The 25,850-nt window shown below is 36.7% G+C and overlaps 1 protein-coding gene across 1 annotated transcript in view; it reads right to left on the minus strand.

Moving 5' to 3' along the window:
• Positions 1-5,164: 5,164 nt before the first annotated feature.
• SV2C (synaptic vesicle glycoprotein 2C) overlaps positions 5,165-25,850 on the minus strand; it is a 115,249-nt gene continuing 94,563 nt past the window's right edge. Inside the window, exons 11-13 of the mRNA XM_038124931.1 lie at positions 25,497-25,700; positions 24,454-24,613; positions 5,165-14,761 (exon numbers count right to left, since the gene is read on the minus strand). Of these exons, the coding sequence (XP_037980859.1) occupies positions 14,578-14,761; positions 24,454-24,613; positions 25,497-25,700 (548 nt within the window). The 3' untranslated portion in view covers positions 5,165-14,577. The remainder of the gene's footprint in view (positions 14,762-24,453; positions 24,614-25,496; positions 25,701-25,850) is intronic.

Consider the following 25,850-nt stretch of genomic DNA (forward strand, 5'->3'; position numbering starts at 1 on the left):
GACTAAGCTAACTTAATGTTCCTCATTGCTGCCCAAAAGCTGTGTTTTTCTTTTTTAGAAGCCAGCTCAGCTCCCAAAAAGCTGCTTAAGTGTAACAGAGGCTGGAGTGATGTGTCATGTGCTGAAAGTGAGAAACAGTAGTGGAGTGGCAATACCATATTACACCAGAGCTTGTTGTGTCTACTAATAATTGCCTAAATGTCATGCATGTAACATTATTTAAGGTTCATTTTGAAGGTGTACTTTTATATGCCCTTTCCTATCAGGTGAGGACTCCCTCTGCTTTCCCTATCTGGGCAAGACTTTGTTAAATCTTGTCTGTCAAGGTACCTAAGAAACCAGTTTCTCTGCTTGAACAGGTTTTTTTTTTTTTTTTAAAGGAATATTTGTTCAAAATATCTTGGACAAATGCCCTGGTTCCTGCAAAAGTGGCATGAGTTTAGCAAGATAGAGGTGGAAATCTTTCTGCCAGCACCCTGACAGAAAAGAGCTTTCTCCATTTGCCTGTTGGAATAAATATTTATTCATTTAACAGATTATTTTGGAGTGGAGTGATTCTCCTTGTCTAGACATTATGAATAACCATAAAAATGAATTCAGAACTGTTTGAAAGCAGGGAACATCTGTGGCCGGCTGCAGCTCAGGGATTCAGGAAAATACATTCTTTATTGAGCTGGATGTAGCAAAACTAAGATCTTGATTGTTTCCTCACATGTTATCCACAAGCTATAAGTTGTTTGCCTGTGGCAGTGTTTCTTTTGTGGGGGGAGAGATTTTTATGGGTTTTGGAGTAGCATTTTTTTGGTTTTGTAACACAGCATCTGTGTGCTTCTTTGTGATTGCATGTGCTTAGCAATGTTTCCACTCCACTGAAAGTCTATGCATTATTCACTCATTAATGTTTTATTTATTTATTACTCTTGAGGCACAGCATTAGGAGCTTTGCATTTACAGCATACTGAGTGACAGCTAAGGCAACCCTACAAGTATTTCTTGCCTGCCAACAGTTGCCCCACAGATAAAGCACAGGCTGAACTCCCATGGATTTCCACTAGATTAATTCTGGTCTTCTTATTTCCATCACTTTTCCACTGGCACAGCTCCAGCCTTTTGAAAAGCTCCTCATTATTCACATTAGTGTAAAAAAATGAAGAACATGTCTAAAAGACTGACAAATTCAGGCTCCAGGAGGCTCAGCCAGGACAGCTAATCCCAGCATCCAGGACCCTTCACAGAGAACACAGTGGCAGCAGCCTCCTCTTATTTAAATCAAAATGGCTCCCATTTCAATTACACTCTTGGAAGAGTCTTTCTTGGTTCACGAAAGGAAAATAGGTATTCCTCAGATAACCAGGTTCCAAATCAGTTGTGTCTGTAGCATTAAAATGAGCATGTGAAAAATGAGCAGTGAAAAGTTAATCAGCATCTCGTGTAGGTTGGGGAGCATTGGTATCCTGGCACTGGCTCCTTGGGTTATGCATGCAGCCCTGCTTGCATAGACCCCCAAAGCTGCCTCCACTCAAGACTTGTTCCACCAAAACATGTCAGAGATGAGCTAATCCCTGGGTAAGGGCACTTCTCACCTGTCTCACCAGGTGTGTGTGTGCTTGGGTGAGGGGAGGATCTCCATCTGCTGCTGAGCAGTGACAGCTGGAACTCTGGGAGCTTTGTTGATAAGGTCTTTCCTGTTCCTTTCATTAGTTATTTTTCCTGCTCCACCTGTAGGTCAGTTTGGTGATTGCACTGTTTCAGTGTGGACCAGTTTGTTTTCCGTAACCAGATTACTGATGGTAAAATATGGCCCCTGAACATGGTCAGTGTTAAAGCTTTCACTGAGGGAAGATCCTGTGTCGCCATGAACAGGTAGTTTTCCTTGGTTTCAACATTTGTGTAACAGCAACAATGCAAAGTAACCTACTTAATTGCATAGTTAATTACATTACTTCTTTGGTCATGTAGCTTTGGTCAAAGATGTGGCTTTCACCTGTCTGTTTTTTGTTTTGGTTTATGATCAGTCAATAGTTCTGATATGGTTTTGGCATGCAAAGTCCAGAGTTTTACCCTGGGAACTGGGCTCCATTTGACCTTGTATCCCTGTCTTCAATAATTATGTATTCTGTATGTCACAAAACACAGTAAGGCAGCCCCACCAAAGACAGAGTTAGAGTTCACATTAACAGTGCAATGCCAATATTACTGTGACTCAAAAGCACATCAGCATCTTAGTGTTCCTTTGTTCTACGTCAGCATCTTTACTAAAAGCTGTGACCATCCTTTTTTATTTCTTTTTTTTTTCTTATTTTAAACCCTCTGATTTTAGCTAAAGACTGAAGGGACAAAGTCAAACTCCTCCTGCATACTGAGAATTGAGCTGATGGGCAATTACTCTCGAGCACCCTGAGCTTACTTTTCACATAATTGTACTGAACACTATCAAAACAGTTATTTCTGTAACTCCTTATGACTGAATAGGAGGAATGAGGAAACATATTCATAAACAACAGTTCGAGACCTGTTGGGTGGGAAAGAAATCTGGGAAAAATGACCCTTACTGGTATGTAAACCTACATACCAGGTGGAATGCCTTTCAGTCTGGTTCAAACACCAATACTGTAATGCTCTTTGTAGTCAGAATCTCGAGTTTGCAAGGGAGTCCATGGGGTGTGTGTGCAGGAACAGCCAGCCAAAAATAAATGATGCAAAAAATACAAGAGTCCACTAGTGGCTTCGCTTTCAGAACTCTTGCAAAGGTGGAGTACTCTTAGTTTTGTCTGATTTTTCATTCCTACTCTCTGTTAAGTCCAGTCTAACTGCAAAGCAAAGGATGTTTTAATTTATAGTCGTGTACACCCTGAAAGTCCTGGGGTTAAGTGGTCTGCAGTTTGTGTGGGCACAAAGTAAAGTTAAATGCATTATAAAGCAGATGTTGTAAAATTCACATTTCAGGTCATCATCCCAGAATTTGTCATTCTGTGACTAGAAGTGGGATAGTCTGGCTGTTCTGAAGGATAGTGGAATTAAGTCAAGAACCGATAAGGTTGGCACTAGTTTGTCTTTCTATTTTCACAGCTAGAAACATTGCCTGGGTTGAATAGTGTAGGCGTTTCCAAATGTAGTTCAGTCAGGCGTTTTTTTCTTTCCAAGATATTTAGTGCTTACAACTTCAGTCTGCTATAGTTGTGTGTACTAAAATCACCACTGAAGTCCTAATCAGATCAGTTAGGTTCACTGTGAGAGCCACAAGCAACATGGTGTGAAAAATGCATCTGCAGAAAGAGTGCATTAACTTGTACACTGTGAAGGTTTATGTATGGTGACACCAGAAAATGCACAGAAGGGCATGAATTTCTGTTTTCTTTTTTTAGGAAAGTCTCTGAAGAACTTTCAGCCAGTATTTCTTATCACTGTTGCCAAAGTACAGTGCTTTTAAAAAGTTCCAGAGATGAGTAAATGGGTTGTGGAGCAGTTTGGGTTAGATACTGATCTCACGTAATATATAGCCTGTGTAACTGTACAATTTCTATGGGTTAAATACAAATCATAGCCTAGCTGGCATCCTAGCAGAAAGCAAGGCATATGGAGTATTCGTGTGATCTATTTTAACATTTGTTCTCAGGGATATACTGTGCTGTATACCACAAAATGCCTCCCCCACTTACCATTTGCATCCTTGGTCTCTATGCACTCATCTCAAAAAATATGTAAATGGACACACACAAACAGGATGTTGTGAAATAAGTATCACCATTTTGATAGCATAGCTTTGTCAGCCAGGAACATATATTATATATATATATATATATATATGCTTCCAAAATTCATTTGGAGGAATGCCGTCCTACAAGGGAAGTATCCTTTGCAGGGTGATGTCCTGATGTCCTCCAACACAAGTGATATCATCCAACACAAGATTCCCTGCAACTGAAGGTTTTGAAGAGAGCATGTGATGTTTCTGAAAGATAGCTGTGAAGAATATTTGCAGAAAACTGCAGAAAATAAGAACAGTGTTTCTTCTCTGAATGAGACTAGAAGGCAAATCTCCACTACAGAATGAAGTGTACCCTTCAAATGCAGGATGTACATCTAAGGAGACTAAAAATATGAAATAATACTTCTCTTGGTTGTACTTAATAAATACAGAAAGATATTTTCTATACTATACTACAAAACAAGCTAGTTGCTAAAGGACAGTCACAAAAACATGCATTCCCTTTGTAATTGGGTTTTGCAGACAGTACTCTTGCATGAACTGAAAAATACTCTAATTCACATGTAGCTTATGTTTTCCCTGCTGGTGACACAGCTGAAGAGACTCATGTGTTTTGTTTAGTCCATCATCTGTTTTAAATAACCTATATTTGGTAGTGTGTTTCTGATTTAACCATGGAAATGTTAGAATATAAATAACACAGCATTTTTTTGTTATTTTAAAGCTAGCACATTTGATCTGTTGATGCTTTTTGGATGTCCAAAAAGCACAAATGCAATGCACTTAATATTGTTACAGTTCTGCTTCAGTTTTGGTGGTTTCTGGGGTGATTTTTTTGTGTGTATGGTGGTTTGGGGTTGGGGTTTTTTTTGTTTTCTTTTTTTTTTTGTTGTTTTGGTTTTTTTTTTGTTGTTGTTTTTTTTTTGTTAATATGTGTTTGTTTGGCCTTGGTGGTGGTGGTGAGTTTTTTTCCTGTGAATACCAAGTTCTTATAGAACCATAGTTTATGGTTTAAATTTCCACTGGCTTTTCAGATTCATGGATCATTATACTTTGCAGCAGTATGATTTTTACATTGAGTTAGACTAGACCCTTTTGTTGATAACATACTCCTGCAATGCAGTTATATACTGAAAGGCCAGGCGTCTATTTTGTGTAGTTATGTACCATAAAAATATGAATCCCAGATGGTTAACCAAAGAACTTTGCCTCTTACAACAGTGGTAACTTTGACTTTTTTTCACAGTCACTTAAACTCATTTAACTTTGTTAACTTGTTCCATGTTTACTTTTACTGTATGTTCAACTTCCACTACAGGCATTAAAGATGACATACATAGAGAACCATTGTAAAAGAGCAATGAAGGTAAAAGAATTGTTTCTCTCTATAGTCGGTAGTGTAGTATCTTGTGGATAAAGAATAACAATATTCTGGCTATCATCACACCTGGTATGTATTCATTGCAGAGAACATATCTTTATTTTAATATAGCAGAGCAAAAAATCATCCCCATTTATTAATCTGATGTACACTAAATAACTTTGCATTTGTTACACAGATGATAAATATTTTGCAGATAAATTTATAAACACTTCCACATTTTATAGATTTATACTGTACACAGTCATCCTACACAGAGCATGCCCTTTCACAAATATACAGACAGCTTTCCTCAGAGGACTTAATCAAAACACTTGGTCAAACATTTTGGAAGCTGGCAATCTGACACAGATGAGGATACTGGAAAGATGAGTTCACAATTGTACCAGCTGGACTTGAAATGAAAAATCCAGAGCTCCAAAAGTGAGAATTTATCAAGGCACACACATGCAAGCACATATATACAATAGTGATGTCTGTAACCTGCTTTCCAGGCCCACACAGCAGTAAAGGAAACAAAGAAAGAAAGAAACAGAGAGGTCAGGACCATTGCCAAGATCTTGATGCAGATTAGCAGATCTGAAGTCAAATTCCCATGTTCAAATGGCAATTCAACTTTAAAGTAGCTTGTTACCCGTATATACAATATGTTACATGTTACCTTGCATTGAGAAATGGAGATTGTCAGAAGTGGTAATGATTTTCTTGACAACATACAGCCACTGACATACCTGTGTGTTTGTACACTAAAGACTGTTTGAAAAATGGTACAGACAGTTGGCTCAGAGCAGTTGGAAATTTGAGTGGAAGTTTAGAAGCAGAAATTTGGAAAAGAAAATAACTGCAAAAAACTAGGAAAGAATACATGTTTTCCTTCTGTTGCTTAGCATTAGAAAATGCTAACAGGTTTTTAAGATCAGTAACCTGACAATGCCAATAAATTGCAGTGAAAGCAAAAAATGAACAAGTTTTTAAGAAAATCAGTAGCCTTACAATACCAATAAGTTGCAGTGAAGACCAAGAGCTCTACTTTCTGTACCTCATCCTTGATACCTGACTTCTGCACATATGTCATTACACTGCAATAGAAACTGCCCACTTTAAAAAAATCTAATTTTGTACAGTATATTCCTACATATATTTGAGGCCAAGCATGAGATATAATTTAGTTGTCACAATGTTATGTAGCTAAAGGTAATACAGAATTTTTTTAAAGTTTAATTGGGTTTTTTAATACAATGTTCTGTAGAAAATGATTAAAAGAAGTTGCCATTTGATTCGCTTAGCTTGTAGCTTTGGTATTGAAATCTTTTAAAGTTTGTGAAGCACTACATTTATAGGAAAAACCAGGCTAAAATTCTTAATCCTAAAAAAAGGGTTGAAAAAACACATTTCTCTCACAATAGCAATTCCAGCATGGCAGGATACACAGTCACATACCTCATATTTTTGAAAGACAATGCTCTTGATCCTAAAAAATTGCTTCACTGATTTAAATAGGGATCAGATTGCACATACAAAACTTCTGACATGTAACACTTTGTAGGATCCTAAACCTAAACCTTGGAGGACAATAAATGCAGGCAGACACTAGCAGCTTGGGGCATTTTTAAAATTCTTATAAATGAGCTAGCTTTCCTACAGTGCTAATTTCATGTCTGCTCTCAATTTTTGTTGCAAATGTCAATTTAGCCTTTCATTTCATTAGTGAGGCACTAAAGGAATCAGTCACCATATTAGGACAACTGGTAGCAGGAAGAAACAGGAAAGCACTAAAAGGTTTGTCCAAAAGAGGTGATGGGAGGTTGGGTTTTAAAAGTTGCTCTTAAATATTCTCCTTTTTCTCCAATCCATTGATTTTAATCTCTGTTTACACATTTCCGTATCAAAGGTAGTACTATCATTTCCGTATAAAAGGTAGTACTATCTACCACTGCTGTAGATTTGAATGACAATTTTCTACTTAAAACTGCCTGTTTGTGATCACAATTAGAAAACTATATGTTATCGTTTCATTCATTGCATATGTTTACCCCTTGGAAAGGTCTCCTCCTTTCCAAAAGAACTATCATGTAAGCCTTGCTACCCTTTCTTAGCCTCCTCCCAAAGGTTTCGTAAGGAGTGGTATTTAGTTTATCAACTCAAAGAGGACATGGGGATAAAAAAGAATAGCAAGCTGCTTGGGTTGGTTTGTTTGTTTGTTTTAATCCTATTATAGAGCTGGCTTTCCTGTAGCAAACATATGTTCTTTCCTGTGAAAGAAATATGCCCTTTCTCCTGCTTTCTTAGTTCTGTAGCTTGAGTGCATGTCCCCTACCAGAGGAAGAATACTGCAGAGAGCGAACATCCTGAAAAGAGCAAAGAAGAAATGTAGCAGACGCCAGAGCTTTTGGAAGAGCTCTTTCCACTGTCACCGGTCTGTGGGTATGTGCTGCTATTTTCACCTGGATTGGCTTCATTTATGGTATCCATGACTTTATATGGCACTAATTACTGTAGAAGATCTTCATGGGTGTTAATCATTAATTGAAAAACACCCTGGCAATAGCTCTGATTCAGGCTGGTCAAAAGTTGCTGATAAGAACAGTAGCAGATAACTCTTTAACCGCATCACTAGAACAACAGCAGCCATATATGCAGAAACAATGAAAAACGTACAATACAGAATATCACATACATTTTCTCATACATTACACAGAAATTAGCATGTTGATATCCCCATGGACCATTTTGAAGGCCTTTTGGTTGAATAAGACAAAATTCATAGCTTATAGGAGTATATGTATCTGAGAGTGCTGTGTCTCCTAGTCACTGGAACACCAGTGCCTTTGCATGATGTGCTGTTTTGCTGTTTGGCACAGTGTGATGGGGCAGGAGGGTGGGTTGGGCAGACAGGGGAAGGCAACAACTAAGCCAAAGCTCATTTTTCAGATCATTTTAGGAATCCTTTCCAATGACTGGAAGCTAATGGCCAGTAGAGATGACTCTTGGCATCCCAACAATTTTGCACATGACTAAGTAAAGGTTTCTGCACCAGGAATGGAACAGGATGTTATTTGTGTTCAAAGCATAACGCACAATGAAGAAAGTAACACTGTCATGGAGAAAGAGATGAGAATATGGTTTGTAAGTTTAAGATTCATCTCTGTTATAGAGGTGAGTATGTCCGTATATGTGTATACTCGCCCACATATGTGTTCACTTCTAACTGTGTACTATTTCTTTACAATATGCAATATTATATAACTTCAGGCTAGGATTGAGGAAAACATCTAAAAAAAAAAATTGAAGCCTATTTCTTGAACTATTACTCTTCATTGTTTACATTTAATTTGATTCTGTTTCATTATTTTTCCCAACCCTCGTCTTTTTAACTGGGTAAGACAGACCCATGTAAGATTCACAAAATATTTTTTATCACATAGCCAGTGGGGGATGGACATACATATGGTCATACAAGGCAGACATTAAGAGGACAGAAGACATGACTTATAGATAAGAATACATGCAGAATTGTACAGGAGAAGTGCTAGCTGACAACTTTAGCGCTTGACAACAAATGAAACTGGAACAACACATATGACACTGGACTCTTGCAGAGTACTCTACTTGCAATGAGCTGTGAGTGCTGTCCTTCAGCATTAAAGCAGCTTCAGCTTGCTTAGTCATGATTACTTGTGAAAACTGAATGGGAAGTGGTAGATGTCCAAAATTAGAAATTAGAAAGCTAAGCCAAAAAATCAGATCCTTAGGATCCAAGAGAAATTAATTTAGGTGGCTAGCTGTGGAGAGAGTGCTGAAAGTGCCTGCCAGCTCTTTTTCTCTCTCACTTTCTCTCTCACTTATGGGCTGGTATGTCTGGCTACAACTCAAATGTGTTGATGGCCAGAGTAGGGGCAAGGTCTCTACAAATCATCTTGGTTATGTGTCATTCAAATGTATATTCATGAGTACCCTGGGTGGAAAGAACAATACTTTCATGTCAGGTCATCCTCACCCAAATGCTCCTGTTGTTAATTAATCTCCAATCTTTGGTTATCCTACTGTGTACTGGTCCGAAGAAAGCAATATGTTCTAGACCTTTGTCAAAGAGAATAGACTGTTTACGCTAGAAAGCACTGTATTTTTCCCTAAGTGTTTTGGTCTTATTAAATGTAACTCATGTGTATGTTGTGGGAGAAGACTGCTGAAAATTACTGCTTTGTTCATTTTGAGTTCCACAGGATGTATTCAAAGGCCCAGAACTCCATATTATAGGCCAGCATATTTATACATAATTCAACAAAAGGTTTAATAAGAAAAGTAAATAAACCAGGCCAAATTTATCTTTTTTCTGCTTTTCTATATAAGAATCTTATACAGCTAGAGAATCTTATACAGCTAAATGTTGAAGCGTCCTTCCTTTGTAGGAAGAAATGGGAAATTGACCTATTACAAAAAAAAAACCACACACAAAAAACCCCCAAAAAAGCAGTTCAGTGCTCTAGTGAATCTAAATATAGCAAATGAAGCTGATAGCAGCACATGGACTGGCTGTAGACTATGTGAGGTTAAAGGAAGGTAAGTGAGATCTGCAAGTAGCATTATAAGTTGATGCTTTCCATTTAATTCATGTTTTGTACTGAGTTCCAGATTTTCTGGCTAACATGTCTCTTCTAATTCCACATCATTGCCTGAATCATGTCTTACCTTGAAAGTACAAGCAAAAGTCTGTATTTTCATGCTGTTTTTTTTCAACCAACAGCATTTGAAAGTACTAATGCAGGGAAATACCTAATATTTTTCAGTAAGTTTAATGAACAAGAAGGCAGGAAATATAGAAAAGCAGCCTCTCAGATGTGTTTTCTTCTGGAATATGATTACTGAACATGTGTTTTCTTTAAAAACACCAGAGGAAGTGGAGCATTTCTGTTTTTACTTCTTGTGTCCTTGACCCCCTGAGTGCAAAGATTCATTTTTTAACATTGTGAGTGAAATTTCAATTGCATTTCCAGGTTATTAAACAGGAAACATGGCTTGTAGGTTGTATTAGCGTGATAGCATCTTGTTTAGGTAAAGAGGTGTGACTGGATGTAAACATCTTTCTCTGACTAAGGAAGATTAATTTAAAACTCAGAATGGGAAGAGAGCTAAAGCCTAGCACACAGAGGCTGTCCATATGAGGGACTGAGGACTATATTACTTTGTTGAGAATTGGTATCTGCCATTGTGCCTCCAGAGCAGTTACACAAAGATAAGGCTCCACAGTGGTAGAAAAAAAGAAAAAAAAAGAATAGAGAATATAATTTCCTCCAAATGGAGTTGAGCTAGGTGCACAGGCAAGAAAATTCCCTCAAATCAGGAGGTCAACAGGAGCTATTCTGAGAGGACACCTCTCCTTCTATTAGGTCAGCCTTCTCGATAGGCAGGTAAACGTGGAGTCTAGCTGTCTCAAACGGTGAGATTCACACACAGAAGGACTTTTAAGGCTTCTTTACCTATTGTTTTAAAAAGTTATAACCAAAATGCAAAACATGTAACAAAACTTCTTACTGAATGTTACTGGGAAGTCATAAACAGGTGAGGGGTTTTAATTTTCTTTAAGGCTGCTCCTCTAGCAAGAAAAGTAATTTGGGATGGAATTAATGGAATGGCAGGAAGAGAAAGCAAGCAGAGCTTGAGTTAGCAGTCTTAACTTTGACCCATGTTCCTAAGATGATAAAGGTGGAGTAGACTACTGGAGCCATCAGGAAGGAGGGCTAACTCTTTTTCATAAGTGCCCAGCTTTTGTAGTACACAACTCTGTAAGGGAACTGGTTAAAATCAAGCTGAGAGGATGAAGGCTTCACAGTAGGTCATTAATTACCTATCTTGTTGAGCACTCCACCGTGAACACCTATCCGTAGTTCCCTTTCTAGGAGCTTGTACTCAACAACCAATGCAGTGGTTGCCAAATGTTGTAGTGCATGCTTCCAAGCAGCAGGGTGCTAGCATGGACATAACCAAGCTGGTTAAAGAGTACAAACATGGTGAATAAAATGCTTTCAAGAAACTAGAGTCTGCTAAGTCAAGTTCTACTGTTAGAAAACCTGTAAGGAGTAAAACTAATTCAAATAAAATTTCCTTGCCAAAAATTAAAACATGTGGTCTCTTTTGTGGACAGTTTCCAAATTTAAAAATATTTGACTGTTATGGTTAACAATATTCTAAATGCTGTCTCATGTGTTTTCAGGGGTAATTGTGCTTTTTGTCATTGCTGCTGTTGGGATGAGCTTTTCAGCTGCACAGAAAATTGCTAGATATTATATTCTACTTCAGTTTAGACTGACAGGGATTTCTAGTTAGCAGTCAATCAGTTCTGGGACCAAAAGAGACAAATTAGAAGTTTCGATTACATAGGTTTTATAACTGTAACACACAAATGCTGTCAAGTTTGCTTCTGTCTGGTATATTAGGACTCTAGCCATGCCACTAAGTGATTCTTTTGTGTGACATATAAGTGAATCGACATAGAAAGAAAGTGTAGATCCTTCTGTTCAATATTTATTACCTGTGATTGCTTTGGAGGCTGCAAGAAAAGACGGAATTGCTGAAGACCAGTCAAAATACTTTTGCTTATAATGTAACATTTGTGTCCAGATCTCCATAGATTTCTGTTCCAGTCTGTGGATTTCACCTATCTCACAAAGTTATTTATAGTGTGAAATTGCATTCACTTTTTTGTCTTTATGAGATAAATCTTTACTGTACTCAAGCAAAAACTATTGCATACTCAAACAACTTTGATGTTGGCTTGCACACTAGCTCAAATCTGTCGAGCCAGCTAGCTTACCATCTGGGAAAATTCTAACTTTAGGTTTTGTTTCATATGTTGGAATTGTTCTTGGTTTTTTTCTCTGTTCATCTCTTTCATTTACTTATTCTCCCAGTTCCTATCCACTATTCTTTTTTCCTTTTTTCCACCTTAGAAAATCATAGTTCTGTGCCATGCAGTGTCCATTTTTAAAAATCTCTGCTAGTTCCTGTTGTTGCTACATTTCATTACATACAGACTTAATCACAGACCTATGATATAGTCAGGATTTATGATAAGACCAACACTGAAATCAACATAGTTTTACATGTTATGAGATTTTAGAGTGTTAAACTTGAATCATAGCCCTCAAAATCTGAATACTATATTTCTGTGACCCATTTCCTTCAAGCTGGTCAGAAGGTATGAAGTGCTGCATGGGAGTGTGATGGGAATTACATGCAGAGATGGACAGAATATACTACTGCAAGAGGACAGTGCATAGCAACACAAAGCAATATTTTACCACTGTTGTTGGTGTTTACTCCAAATATGTACAGAGGCTTCAGATTTCAAAATAACTTGTGCAGTATGTGTAAGGAGTTGAACATGTGCTACTAATAAATTGCACAGAGAAAAAGGGCTCAAATATAATCTTAATTGTAGAAAACAGCCTTAAAATAATATTAGGGCTATGATTGGTAGAAAAAAGCCCACAGATGCAAAACTAAGGCCAGAATTTTTTCCAAACCTTAGTGAAAAATAGTTCTTCCTCATTTATTAGCATAGTTTAGAAATTTAAGAGACATGTCTAAGTCAGATTTAAACATAAAATTTTTCATCTCAAATATCTTTATCTTAACACTCCAAAATAAACACACTTGCTATTTTTTTTTAAATTACCAACATCAAAATAATGCTCCCTAGTTTTCCATACTCATGCTTTTTAAATTCTGCCAATTTTCTCATTCCATAGGAGAAAACAGCATCTTGGGCTAACATTTTTTGTGCTACAATGTGTAGCAGAGACATTTGTTAGTAACTCAAACTGTCACTTCTAGAATCAGTAGATTAAACAGTGAACTATAAATATGTTGAAAGATCTCCTTGCATAGACTTTTACTGATTCTACAATTATGACAAAGATGATGAATGATAAAGACTGCAGTGCCACATATTACTACCTAAATCCAAGTTGACATCTAAGAGCAAGAGAAAAACCTATTAAAAAAGATCTAGCTTACTTATATGATGACCTTATTTGAAAGCTTAGTTGCTTGGCAATGATTCATCTACCTGTTAAATGCTGTCAGACATAATTAGAAAAAATATTGAATACAATTTTCTATATGTTTTATAGCAAATTTGTTATTTCACGCTTGAAACTGAAAATAGTTAATCAGCAGATACAAGTTGTCTTAGCTCCACTGAAAGCAAGGCAAGTTTTTGTCATCAGAGGATCTGCCTCTTTTCTTTGATGATTTTATAAATGTATCTGTAGTAAATTTGTAATGCTGATATTTTAAAGAGATCCCATAACGTTTTGCATAGCATTAGGACTGATGGGGATTTTTCCAGTAATCAGAACAGTCCACAGCATAGAAGGAATGTATTAACTACCATTTGCTTTCCATCTATGCACTTGGTCTAATAAAGCATTACTATTCCCTGCAGCCTTGCCATGGCTTATTTCTTAGTGGCTTTTCAAAGAGACATTTGAAAATATTAAGCGGTCAGACATTTCTGGAACTATTAAAAATTAGTCAAGAAAATGGTTATATTAAGAAGTGTAGAAACTATGAAAAGAAATAAGGTCTTTACATATATGAATTCCAAATAAACCTCTGAAAGTATCATCCTTATAGTTCAATGGCCTGATTCTTCCTTTATTCTTACTAACAACAGCAAAACTATTTGCATTTATTCATTCCTGGAATAAGACAAATTCACTGTTTAAAGTGGAAAAAAAATCCAGGTGCCACAAGTGAGAATAAAACAAAAGTTTTCTGGAGCATCTGCAGCAAAAAGTAAAAATGTTAATTTTGTTATTCTCTCTGCTGCTGCATACCTATATGGACTTTTAAATTCCAGGCAGTAGCTGTTGCCTTCTCCTCAGTCAGTATGGGGTGTAGTTGGTAATCTTTGCTTAGATTGAATCTGCCTAAAAATGTTTCCCAAGAAGAGTCATTGCCACGAGTTTTTATCACCTAAACACAACTGCAGTAGGTCACTGTCCTCAGTACTGATGCAATCAGTTGAGTTTCCTGAAAATGCTGCATGCATTGATACATTAACATTCCCTGCACCAATACTGTTAAGTAATTGACATGGACGCCTGTACTGTAACTAAAGCTCACAATGCCATGGCCAAATTTAGCATGTGTTTTTGAAATAATCTGACTGCTTGCATTTTAAATACCTAATTATCAGTATGGTTTTTACCTTCCTGGATATGTCACCAAAACTGTTTTAAGAGGTAGCTTTGCACTTCAAAGTGAATGGGTTTGAATAACAAAGTATGCAAGCAAACAAATATGAAATTTAAAACTTTCATGCAGAGATTGCTAAATCTCTGCTACTCCAAAGTATCTTTTGAGTTTGATTTCTGACATTTGAGCACTCTACTATGTGTTGAGAATCTGAAGCCTTTGCACCATCAGTCAGGAGAATGACATTTGTACAAAGAAGGAAATAAATAGTGAATGTTTTTTCCAGTTACATCAACACCTGGGTTCTTGTATCAGGAAGCCGAAGTCCTACCAGACCTCCACATACTAGAACAGTAGAAGCAAGGAGAATAGGGATTGCTTTGGTGATACCAACAAGGGAACCGAATATTAGGTTTCCAAGTACAGCTGCAGCTTTGCATAGTGCATTCAGAAAGCCAAAGCCTGTTGCCCTAGAAGAGAAAACAGAAAAAAGTTAAAATAGAAGTGAAAGAGTAACACCTTTGAGACACATCCTCAATGCAAATAAATCAGTACAGTCCCAATAGCTTAAACAAAATTTATGCCAATAAGGATTCTGTGCTCACATTCTGTGCTCTTACTTAAAATGAGAAATTAAAGCTTAGCTGCTACAGTATTTCATTGAGGTGATTTATTCTTCTGTCTCATGGATCAAAATGTGAAATGAATGACTGAACAGTTGAGTTTGCACCTCTAGAGTTGAACATGGAACTTGCAAATGGAAATTCAGTAAGATTTAAATTGCTACATTAGGAGAGCAGACATGTCAAGTAGCTCCCAAAGCAGAATTGCTTTGTCATCTGTGTGATGATTATTAATCAGAATTAAAGGATGATCATCTTAGGGTACTGAATTAAATTGAGTTTCTTACAGGTGGTACACACATTGAAACAGTGCTTTTTCAAAGGCTAATGCAACTTCCAATATAAAAATGAATGTTCATCTCTTAGAGGTAAAGAAGATAGGGTATATAAAAATCTGTTGGGTGAAAGAGATATCTGAGAAACTTTGGACAAAAGGAAAAGGAAATAAATTGCCAACAGAAAGTATGAGACTGGTAATTCAGGTAGAGTCTTGCATTACAGCAATGTGATATTAGTAGTCTGAAGTATTTTTATTATTTTGTAACTCTTGCATATATGTCTTATGCAAACTGCCATAATTTAAATTATGTTTTGACATGACTGTATGACTCATTGATGCAGGAATAAGTTTGCCCTACCAAAAGTTTCCTAACAAAGATATCTGTATAATGGTAGAATCTGTAACATTTCTCAGGTCTCTTAGGAATTCAAGAAGATAGTTGTTCTAATTTTCAGAACAAAATATTTCTTCCTTGCACTGAAATTAAAAGCCCTAGTCTAAACAACAGGAATTAAGAGAAATGCTGGTGATCTAAGTGACTTAAAAGGCTCTGCTTATTCTACTGAAGCGCCTGTGAGAGAAAGAAGGATTCTTATGCTCAGATGTAGACTGAAATCCCAGGAAGTTTGAAAAGCTTCTACTGGAGCTACTAAAGAGGAGCCAAGAGAATCAACTTGAAGTAAGAACACTTGACCCCAGCTGAGAGCAAGGATACATTGTCTCAATGCTCTTTGCAGAACAGATTTTTGATTTAGAAAACTGCAAACAATTATATCAAGGCATGAGAGATCCTCTGTCTGAAGCAACTGATTGACCTGGCCACAGCCCAGAGTGTGGTCTCCTCCAGAGTTCACCTCCTCTGCTCTTTGGCAAATCTGTATCTCAATGGTGTAGATCAGTTAGGCCTTTTGGTGTCATGCTTCCAAGCTGTATGCTTAGGGAGTGGTAAAAGCTTCAGTCTGGGAGAGGTGACCAGGATATAGGGGCTTTCAGCACTGTCCATGCCCTGTCCAGGATACTGTGCTTCAGAGTAATACCAGTCTGGGTGTCTTTGAGGACCCTTCATCAAAAGAATGATGACTAGGTCTAGATCCTTTTTGCACATTCCTAAAATACTGTGGTTTGCTCTAAGAAACAATCCTAGTTAACCCACAAAATCAACTCCACAATCTGAACAAGATTTGGAATGTGTCATTTTGAAATAATGGTACTTTTACTTTTGAATTCTCAAATAATTTAAAAGAATGTCTGCAGAACAGAATTAAGACATGTAACATACTGATTAATACACCTTCAAATGTTTTTTTTTCCATTAAATTAAATATTTATTTTTCATTGTTGCAGAACAAAGTCAGTTCCCTTACATAAAATGTTATAAAAGTAAATTCAGAAGAGTTGATAGTGTTCTAGTGTCAGCTTTGTGTATTACATGTCTTTTCTGAATCTGGGACAAAACACAAATTACTTTTTTTTTTTTTTTACTGGATGATTATATATTTATGCATTATTAGTTTGGCAATATATCTCCTGCACCCCCTAGCAGTATTTTAATCTCTTTGAAATGTCTGATATTTAGCAAAGAAATTACTGTTTTGTCTAAAGTAAGCATATTTCCTCTTTGTGTAAAGCATGGCATCCATCCAGACAGTGCATGACACTAAGTATTGGCAGTATCTAAAGAAAAAGAGACAGGTAATTTCTACAGCAAAGTAGAAACTATCCCAAAAAATCTGTGGGAAAAAAACAAGTGGACAAGACCTAGATCTGTCTCTTACATGTTCAAAGTCCTTATTTACTTGTTTTAGATATATTTGATTGAATCTGCAGTACTTTTACAAAATACATAGTGCTAAGGAAACCTAAACATGCACATTCTGGACATAACAATTTTGAAAATGACAGGTTCTGCCCTCTGGCAGCCAGGACCCCTGAGGGCTGCCAGAGAGCACATAGCTGAGAGCAGCAGATGAGGAAACTTGGGGAAGTGTTGTGTTTGGAAATTTTTTGACAGAGAAACATTTGCAGCAGGTCCTCGAAAATACCTTTTTCAGAGGAGAAATGAGCAAGTTAAGACATGCCCATTCTAAGTACAACCTTTGGAGGAATGGGTCTGAAGGAGGAGCATGAGATACACTAATGGAAGCAGAGAAGAGCCATCCTACTGGGGTGAATTTCCAAAGCCTAAGAGAAAGCAAGCAAATGTTTAGCATGGAAACATTTGTGCTCCAGGGACATATAAAGCCCAAAATATCTGGAGGAATATGACCCAGGATCGGGTGTAGCTACTGAGAGGGAAGGAGCCCCAGACTGACAGATCCTGTAGGGACCACAAATCACAGAGTGGGTAAGGTTGAAAGGGGCCACGGTAAGTCCCCTGGTCCAACCTTAAAGCTCAAACAGGGTCATTTTAGAACAGCAGGTCTGTCCCCAGCTGATAATTCTTCCTAATAATACTGATAATTCTTCCTGAGGTGCAGGATCCTGCATTTGCCTTTGTTGCATTTCATATGGCTCTTCTCTGCCCATATCTCCAGCCTGTCAAGGTCCTTCTGAAGAGCTGCACAAAGCATGCAGGTAGGCAGGAGATTCTTGAGGAAAGGGCTTTGTTAAAATAGACAAGCAGGTGGGAAGAGGTTAAAGATAACACAGCTGGACTGGAAAACTAAGTTTATGTGACAGGATAACAAGAGATTGCAGCTATTCTGAAGAACTCAAGGAAAGAAGGAAAGGAAAAGAGTCAGAATGGTTCTAATGTCAGCCTCATTTATGCCCAGAAAGTACTTTTAAAGTTATGGTGGTGACTGGTTGTGATCAGAGTCTGCACATAAATATGATTTTCTTGGTTGTCAATGCTGATGTAAAATCAAACTTAAATCCAAATAACAGTAACGGAAAAATAAAACCATGGAGAAACTAGACACCTAGTCATCAACCAGCTTCAGTATATTCAGAGATACCAGAACTCCCCAAAGAATACACAGATCCAGCTAAAACAAATACAGATAGATACAGGCAGGAAATCTTTGGAAAAACAATAGCACAAAACATATGGGGATGTTTTACTTATTTTTAGTGTTGTTTTATACTACCTTATAAAGAAAGATAAGCTGTTTCACAGATGTTAGCTGCTTATATCAACTAATTGTGACAGTGGTCTGAATACAATTTTCTGAGCAATTTGAACCATTTCTTTTCATGTTCTGATTTCTACAGATGCCACAGTTCTTTAGATCTATTATTGATTATATACCAAACATTACTATATCAGGTTCTAAAGTAATTTTGTAATACATAAATACCTCTTCTGTCTGAACAAAATAAAGGTAATTTTTTTGCACTTAAAAACCAGTTCTGTTTGTAAAATGGACTTACAGAATTTTGCTGATTGTAAGGGGGTTTTATTAGTCTAATCCCTTTAGTATTATCAAAATATAAACAAATAAAGTAAGAAAAAGTAAGCTCATTTTATTGCCCTTAGTTGTCCTGATAATTAAAAAATGAACAACCCAAAAGAAGTTCAATCTTTTAATCTTTAAGCAGATTTCAGTCATGTCCTTTTGCCTAAAATAAGCACGTAATTGGCATGAACAATAAGATTTTAACAGGCTTAAGTAAATTGTTGTTATGACCTGTACCTGAAAAGCATTGTCACTGTTTAATCTTATACCTTCATATCCTTCAATTTTAATACTGTGTTTAAATGTGTTTGTACTTACAGTCAGTACAAGGTGTCAAACCATAATGGAGCTCTAGGGGTAGCAAATTCAGACTGCTTGCTTTTTTTAAACTTTCTTCTTAGAGCAGTGTTTGTGATTAAAATACTTTAAAATCTGTATAAAGTAATGCTTTGATAATTAATTCTCCTGAATCCAGGGAAATAAAAATAGCCAGGAAATAAATATGCTGCAAATCACATATGTGTATGACTATAGTCTCTTGCAGCATTAGTACAGTAGTCTCTGTTACAGTGTTTGAGGAAAGTGCAAGATTGTCAGCCAATGATTAAAGTTATGTGATGTATCATCTTAGCACGATGAACAAATTAGGTAAAAAATTCCGAGGAAATAGCACCATTTATAGATACACCCATTTTCTTTGTGTTGATCAATTATTGGACAAACACTTGCATAAAAATGTCATGTTGACTTCATGAGTAATCCTCATTACTGGTCAAGGGAGACCAGTCATAAATAGCAAGAATCCTTTGTCTAGCTAGAGAGTTCACTTAAGTCTTTCAGGCACATCACTAAGAAAAAGCTGGTTAATCAATTTGGGATTGTCTTAAAAAAAACCCCAAATATAGAATTTAGTATTGATAGGAGAAAAATACAAATGTCTTTTATAAAAATGTCAGCATGAAGAGAAAGCTGGATGTTACTGTAGAGGAATTTTCTCCAATGTATTTTACTTTTGCTGCTGAGAAAGCTGTGACAAAGAAAAATGTTTAGCTTCCTTTCATCCAAGGTCCACATAAAAATGGCAAGAGTCCAAACAGTTAAAAATAGAGGGATTATCCAAGACTTTAGATTAAAAGAGCTTGTTTCCTGATTGCCACCTATGTTCCTTCTTAGACCAGGTGCTTGTATTCCTACATAAAATACTTCAGATCCACTTTTCCACTGCTGATAAAATATCTAAAAACTTCATTGTCCTGCAGCAGAGTGCTACTAAATGTGTAGCACAAATATTTGTTATCTATCTTGCCAGAGCAATTTATGAAAACAGCAAGTTATAACAAAATGTTGTTAGAATTGATAATATGTAAAGCATTAAAACAGAGTATCCAAATGTTCTATGGACAATTTTCTATGCCCAAAAATTTTTATATTCTCTTAAAAATTAGTGCAGAACTACGTATCATGTAATTCATGGCTTGATCAATTATAGCACTTCGTGTGCAAGTAAAACCATGGAATTTGCCTTCCTTCCTTAGATACTGCAAAAGGCATAGGCATGACAGGTCATTCCTTAAAAACTTTAAAATTTCAGCGAAATGCAGTTGAACTGTGTCCACAGGATGAGAGTAGAAAATAGCTGTCAGGAAATCTACTGTAAGTCAATTACTGCTATTATGACTCAAAAGAATATAAAATTTCTATTCTGACATCCACACCAATAAAAACTTGGAGATAAGATACTGTGAGAATAATATTTATTGCTCTGGGCATAGATCCTAAGGGTTCAAGAAGAAGTGAAAAAATTAAAAATCATGAACTGAAGATAGACTTATTTCTTATTCATGGCCAAACCCATACAAACCTTTTTTTAGAGGCATTAAAAAAAGGCAAAACAGGATGACTTAATTTCAAAGATCACTTTGAATTCTAAGTATTCCTGGACAAGATTCACACCCAGATCTATGGCAGCAATAGAAAAATGATGAATTGTTGGTTACCTGATGCAATCTGTTTTATTCTCTATGTGGGAGATAATCTATTTCTATTCCACTTTCTATTTAGGTTTTAGTTATTTGTTGTCTCATCTCCCTGATGAGAATCTTGGCTTATAATGCTGGTGCTTCCCAAGTTCACAAGAAGATACTTACCATTTATGTGAAAGTAAAAAGTGCTTTTTAAAATAATAAAAATGTCCTAAAGTTCCTTCTTCGGAGAACTTAAGCTTTCTTCCATCCATATTTATATTACAGGCAGAGTTGAGGAGCTCTACAGTGTTATTGCAGGCCCCTTGGGCACACACATTACAACGCAAGCTGTAATTACCTCATCACACAATATTTTTTTTTCCGCATCACTCTGCCAATGCAGAGAACAAGGAGGGCTTGAGGGTAAAAAAAATATATATGTTGTGGAGAAAACGTCGTTTCCCTTGTCTGCTAGAGAAGTTGGAAGATGCACTGTGAATAAGATTGGGAACTGCAGCATGAGAAAACAGTTTCATGGTTAAGAGAGTGGAGTGCTGTCAGAAGAAAGGATAAAATCCCTACACCTGTCGCAGAATTTGCGTATGATGCATGCTAGTCACATAAAGCTAACAATATGGTCTTTAAGCATGCATTTCATATTTTCTAGGTGCTCAGCTTAGCTCCTTCAGGTTTATGTTGCTGGAGTGCTAGGCTCCTATGGCTGTATTGAAGTTACACTTTCAGCCCATTCCTCCTTCTAAAATGCTCAGTGACTGGAATTTTTGATGTCACACACTCCAGCCTACAGATTTCCTCTCCTGATGGATAGCAGAATCCATTAAGAATATAAGGTAAAGGACAAGAGAAGAAAAAAGAGAAAATACAAGTTCTTTATATTCTTGAATTGTATTAATTTACTTGCTTGTTGGAAATCACTTGCTAGTTTATATCTAGCTATCATGAGTGTCTTTTGTGTATTGAAAAGTTTAAAAAATGGTAGAATATTATCAAAATATTATTAATTACTTCATATATATCATCTAGAAGACAGAAACCCACTTAATGATCAACATTAGTAACATTATTTTCCATTTGAACACTACTTCATCATCTACCTGAGAACCATTTGCAATCTATACCTCCTCTAATATCTATTACAGCAGTGGTACAAACCAGCTGAGGTTTTATGAAGAATGTGAAAGCAAAAGCTAACCTAAAATAGCATAAAATTTGGCAGTACTCATGAAGAAAGTAGGACAAACAATTTAGTTACTTCAATTCCAGGGATCAGTAAACTAAAATGTAAATACATCAATGAGTGTGAATTTATACAGAATCAAAATCTGTCAAGATTTTAAAGCAACCGAGCAGATGAAGAATAAACTGAAACGTGTACCCTTTATCACACATTGCCAAACTGTTCACCATGCTCCTACCTGGCTAAAAGCCAGTATGATCCCTAAATACCTAGAGTACGATTTATGAAACACCTTTTGTATTATACTGCATGACACCAGCAAAGTCCCTGCAGTTCAGCAACTGGCTAGTCTCCAAGAAGAGGAAAAGAAGGGGCTACCCTCCAGCCTCTTGTGCATGGTAGCATGAACTGACCTCCTTCCACCCATCTATCTTTGAGCCCAACCTCCAGCTACCTTTTGCTGCACATTTGTGGTCATTTCACTGATAGGCTGTAAGAAGATAGCATTAAACACTGACAGAGTAAGCAAGGATTTTGTGCTTAGATTCCCTTTACAGGAGAATCTGGAAGCCAGTTTCAGGACCAGATTGACTCTGGAATTTGTTTCACTTTTGCTTTGTAGCAAAAGAGATCATCTTAAGTATGAAGGATTTCATATGCAAAAACAGATCAGGAAGCTTTATGTTCCACATATGCCGAGAAAGGCTGTTCAGCCCTACAGTTACTTGCAGAAGCTGGAAATTCCCAGCAAACTGTGGCAAGCTGTGCCTGGTTATGGAGATCACAGGAGTCTGAGAAGGAAACCCAGGACTATGAGAGGTGAGCAATGCTGGTTGCTAAACTGCAGCTAGTCTGGATAAAAAAATTATCAGACAAAAATTCTTGTAAGCAAGTTATTTGAGTCCCTGAAGGTATTAATTTTCAAAAAGTTCTACAAAACAAGAAGTAGCTTTGCCCCAGTCTAAAAACATATCTCAAATTGTTTGTTTACTCATAACCAAGCTAGCAAAAACTAGCAGTCATGGTTCCATCACTATCAGAACTTCTGGGAAAAATTCTCATCAAAAGCATATGTCAACAATGTCTTTTGAGGCACAGGTACATTCACCCATCAGCCTTTTTCTACTGATAATTCAAGGGGACAAGTTTTTCCCTGATTTGTTGCAAAAACCAACTCAGCTTCAATTAAGTTTCTGTTTCTGGACAGTTATTCCTGCATACAAAAGGTTTCTAGATAGAGAAAAGATGATGAAGAAATTGCTATAGTCCCAAACCTAGTAGAAACTATGAAAAACAACCATTTGTAGATACAACTACAGATGCCTAACATCTGTATAGATATATATAGATAAACATAAGTTACATTCTTTTTATCATTCCTAGTAATGATTTTTTTTTCCAATAACAGCAATGACTTTTCCAATTATTTTTCTTTAATTCATTTCAGGAAAACATATGTGGCTGTTACATTCAGGAATACCCAAAAGATGGTCATTTTTACAGGATATTTATTAGAATTATATCGTAGCACTTGGATGGTGGAAGAATTCTTGCCAGAAGAGCAATTTCCTGAGGTGTATTAAAAATACTAGAATTTAATATTAAAGCTCAGTGCCTGGGATTCATAAATAGACTGGTATTGTTACTTGATATAATTAGAGCTGTGGACATCAATTTTTTGTCTGAAGAAGCACATAATTTTAAAATGACAATGAAAGGGAAACAGTGAAGTCAGTCTACACTTCTCTAAATCTCTTCATGGACAATGCTAAAGACAGGGTAACTCATTTCCAAAAAATTACACTTGCCAGTAAGACATCATTCATTTATAAGCTGGAAATATTTTTCACTGCATTTCAAATGTCCAGTGAATGACATAATAATTAGCACTGCAACATGAGAAAGGACATAATGTCCTTTTTAGGAATCTGGGCAATTTTACTTAAATATTTTTAGGGATTTGAGAGGGAAGAAGTATTCAAATCTATTTAAGATAGCACAGCTTTTACATTTTTGCACTCCCCATACAACAGAACATGACTCAATAGTTCTTCCTTCAGTCCATTAAGTGGCATAAGGTCAGGAATAAAAAGTGCCCTGTATTCAAAAAAACTCCAACCCATGTAATCTAGCAGCAATGCAGGATTTGAAAATTGTCCTGAGATTTCCTGCAAGAGCTCTGAAGAGTCAAGAGCAGTGCCCAAGATAATTTTTACCCACTTAATGTACATTCCTAGTGGCCCTGCATACAAATTCACGGCAGACTGATCAGCAGGACAGGGTGGTTCAGACAGTGATTTTTATCATGATTCCCACCATTTCGCAGTCAGCAGACAAATGCAGCTGTATTTCTGGTTTGGACCAACTACTGCCCCTATATACAGTTAAACTATGGGAAACTCAAAGATACGCCATTCTTGTTTTCAGAAATACTAGATGTGTTTAAAATGTTAGACCTTCTGCTTTCAAATTAAACTACATTTATGGTATTTTCCTGACTAGGAGATACTTGCTGCAAAATACATACTAAGTTGCTCAAAACCGCTCATTGTTTCCCTTTGGTTTTCATAGGACAAATTATTAATTTGGCCCTCTCAAAACACCGCTAACTCGGTAAGGCCCATACAAAATCATTTCTATCTGCCATTTCTGCTGGTACACAGTTTCAGTGAATTTAGGGGAGATGTAACTGCACATACCTTCTGTCTGTAGGATACAGCTCCACAGTAATGACATCTAGAGAGTTCCATGCTGAGATGGTGAGGCCATTGTAGAGGCACAGCATACCTATCATCATGGATTCACTGGTCCCAAACCACAGGAAAAAACAGCTGATGCCAGAAAGAACCATGGAACCACCTAGGTATAAGGCAGGTGAAACAAACATGTAGTGGAGTTGTATTTAAAGAATAACCTTTGTTTTGCCTAGTATTTCAATGCGCACAGTGTAGCTAAATAAGTGACCCAAATATTTGAGTTAAAAACTGAAGAGACCTGCTCTACTGGTAAGGCCAGAAGACAGGTAAGACTGGTAAGACAGAAAGACAAATGTTGAAGAAAGAAGGTCACAGGAAAAAATATGACTTCTCACATATCAAAATATATCACAAAGTATTAAGGTGGAAGCCTCTTTGAATTCTCAAAGCAAGATGCCTGAGCAAAACTACCCCCATTATTCTTTGTTCATCATCTTTTGCAATTACATGAAACCTGTTCATATAATAAAAACACTGTATTTATATTAAGGTATTTATATAGAGATATTGTCCTAGAAAATAATGACAATGAACTACAAGATAGTTGTTTAAGTAAATTGAAAACAGATTTCTCATTGTAGACAATCCTCAGGAGATACCTTTCAACTATGTTCCTATGCAAAATAGATAACAGACAAAGAACAGCTGATACTTTCCAGGAGCTACTTCACTAGCTGAGGGTCACCTGTGCACACCTTTCTTTCCTTTCAGCTGGAGCAGAGATAAACCAATGGTCATCAGTCTCCAAAATCTCATTCTAAATGACTAGGTTATGGTGTTGTAATATCTGTGGAAGAGCAAGTAGAGGTGGCTACTGATCCTTTTTTTCCCTAGAGTTTCAAAACTGGGGGCTTTTAAAAACAGTATTTATGATGGCACATAAATGACATATATGCAGAAAGAATGTTTTTCATTTCTCTAGCCAAAGTCCTTGAGAAGAGGACATGTTATTTTTGATGTTCCCTATACCAAAGTGAACCCCCTACCTAGCATCGTTAACCGTCCTATTCTATCCATCAGGAGAGCAGACACAATATTTCCTGGTAACACTGCCAAAGTTCCCAGGAAATTAACAAAGTAGATCCAGTAGGCACTGTAGTCATCATCAAAAGAAATCTGGCATCCTGTCCTGATGTGAAAAAATGTGCAATTTATCAATTCACTGTCAACAAATTTATACTGCTCGAGATCTGTGGAAAGAAGAAAAAGAATAATTTCAGCCAACAGCAAACTCCATGTGCAACCTTTGATTAAAAACATTTCCAATTCAAGCAAATTTAATGACAACTTGGAGCTTTCACAGCTTTGCAAAAAGGGCAGTGGTTACTGCTGGTAATTTT

Source organism: Motacilla alba, chromosome Z, assembly GCF_015832195.1.
Source record: "Motacilla alba alba isolate MOTALB_02 chromosome Z, Motacilla_alba_V1.0_pri, whole genome shotgun sequence".
NCBI classification, from domain to species: Eukaryota; Metazoa; Chordata; class Aves; order Passeriformes; family Motacillidae; genus Motacilla; species Motacilla alba.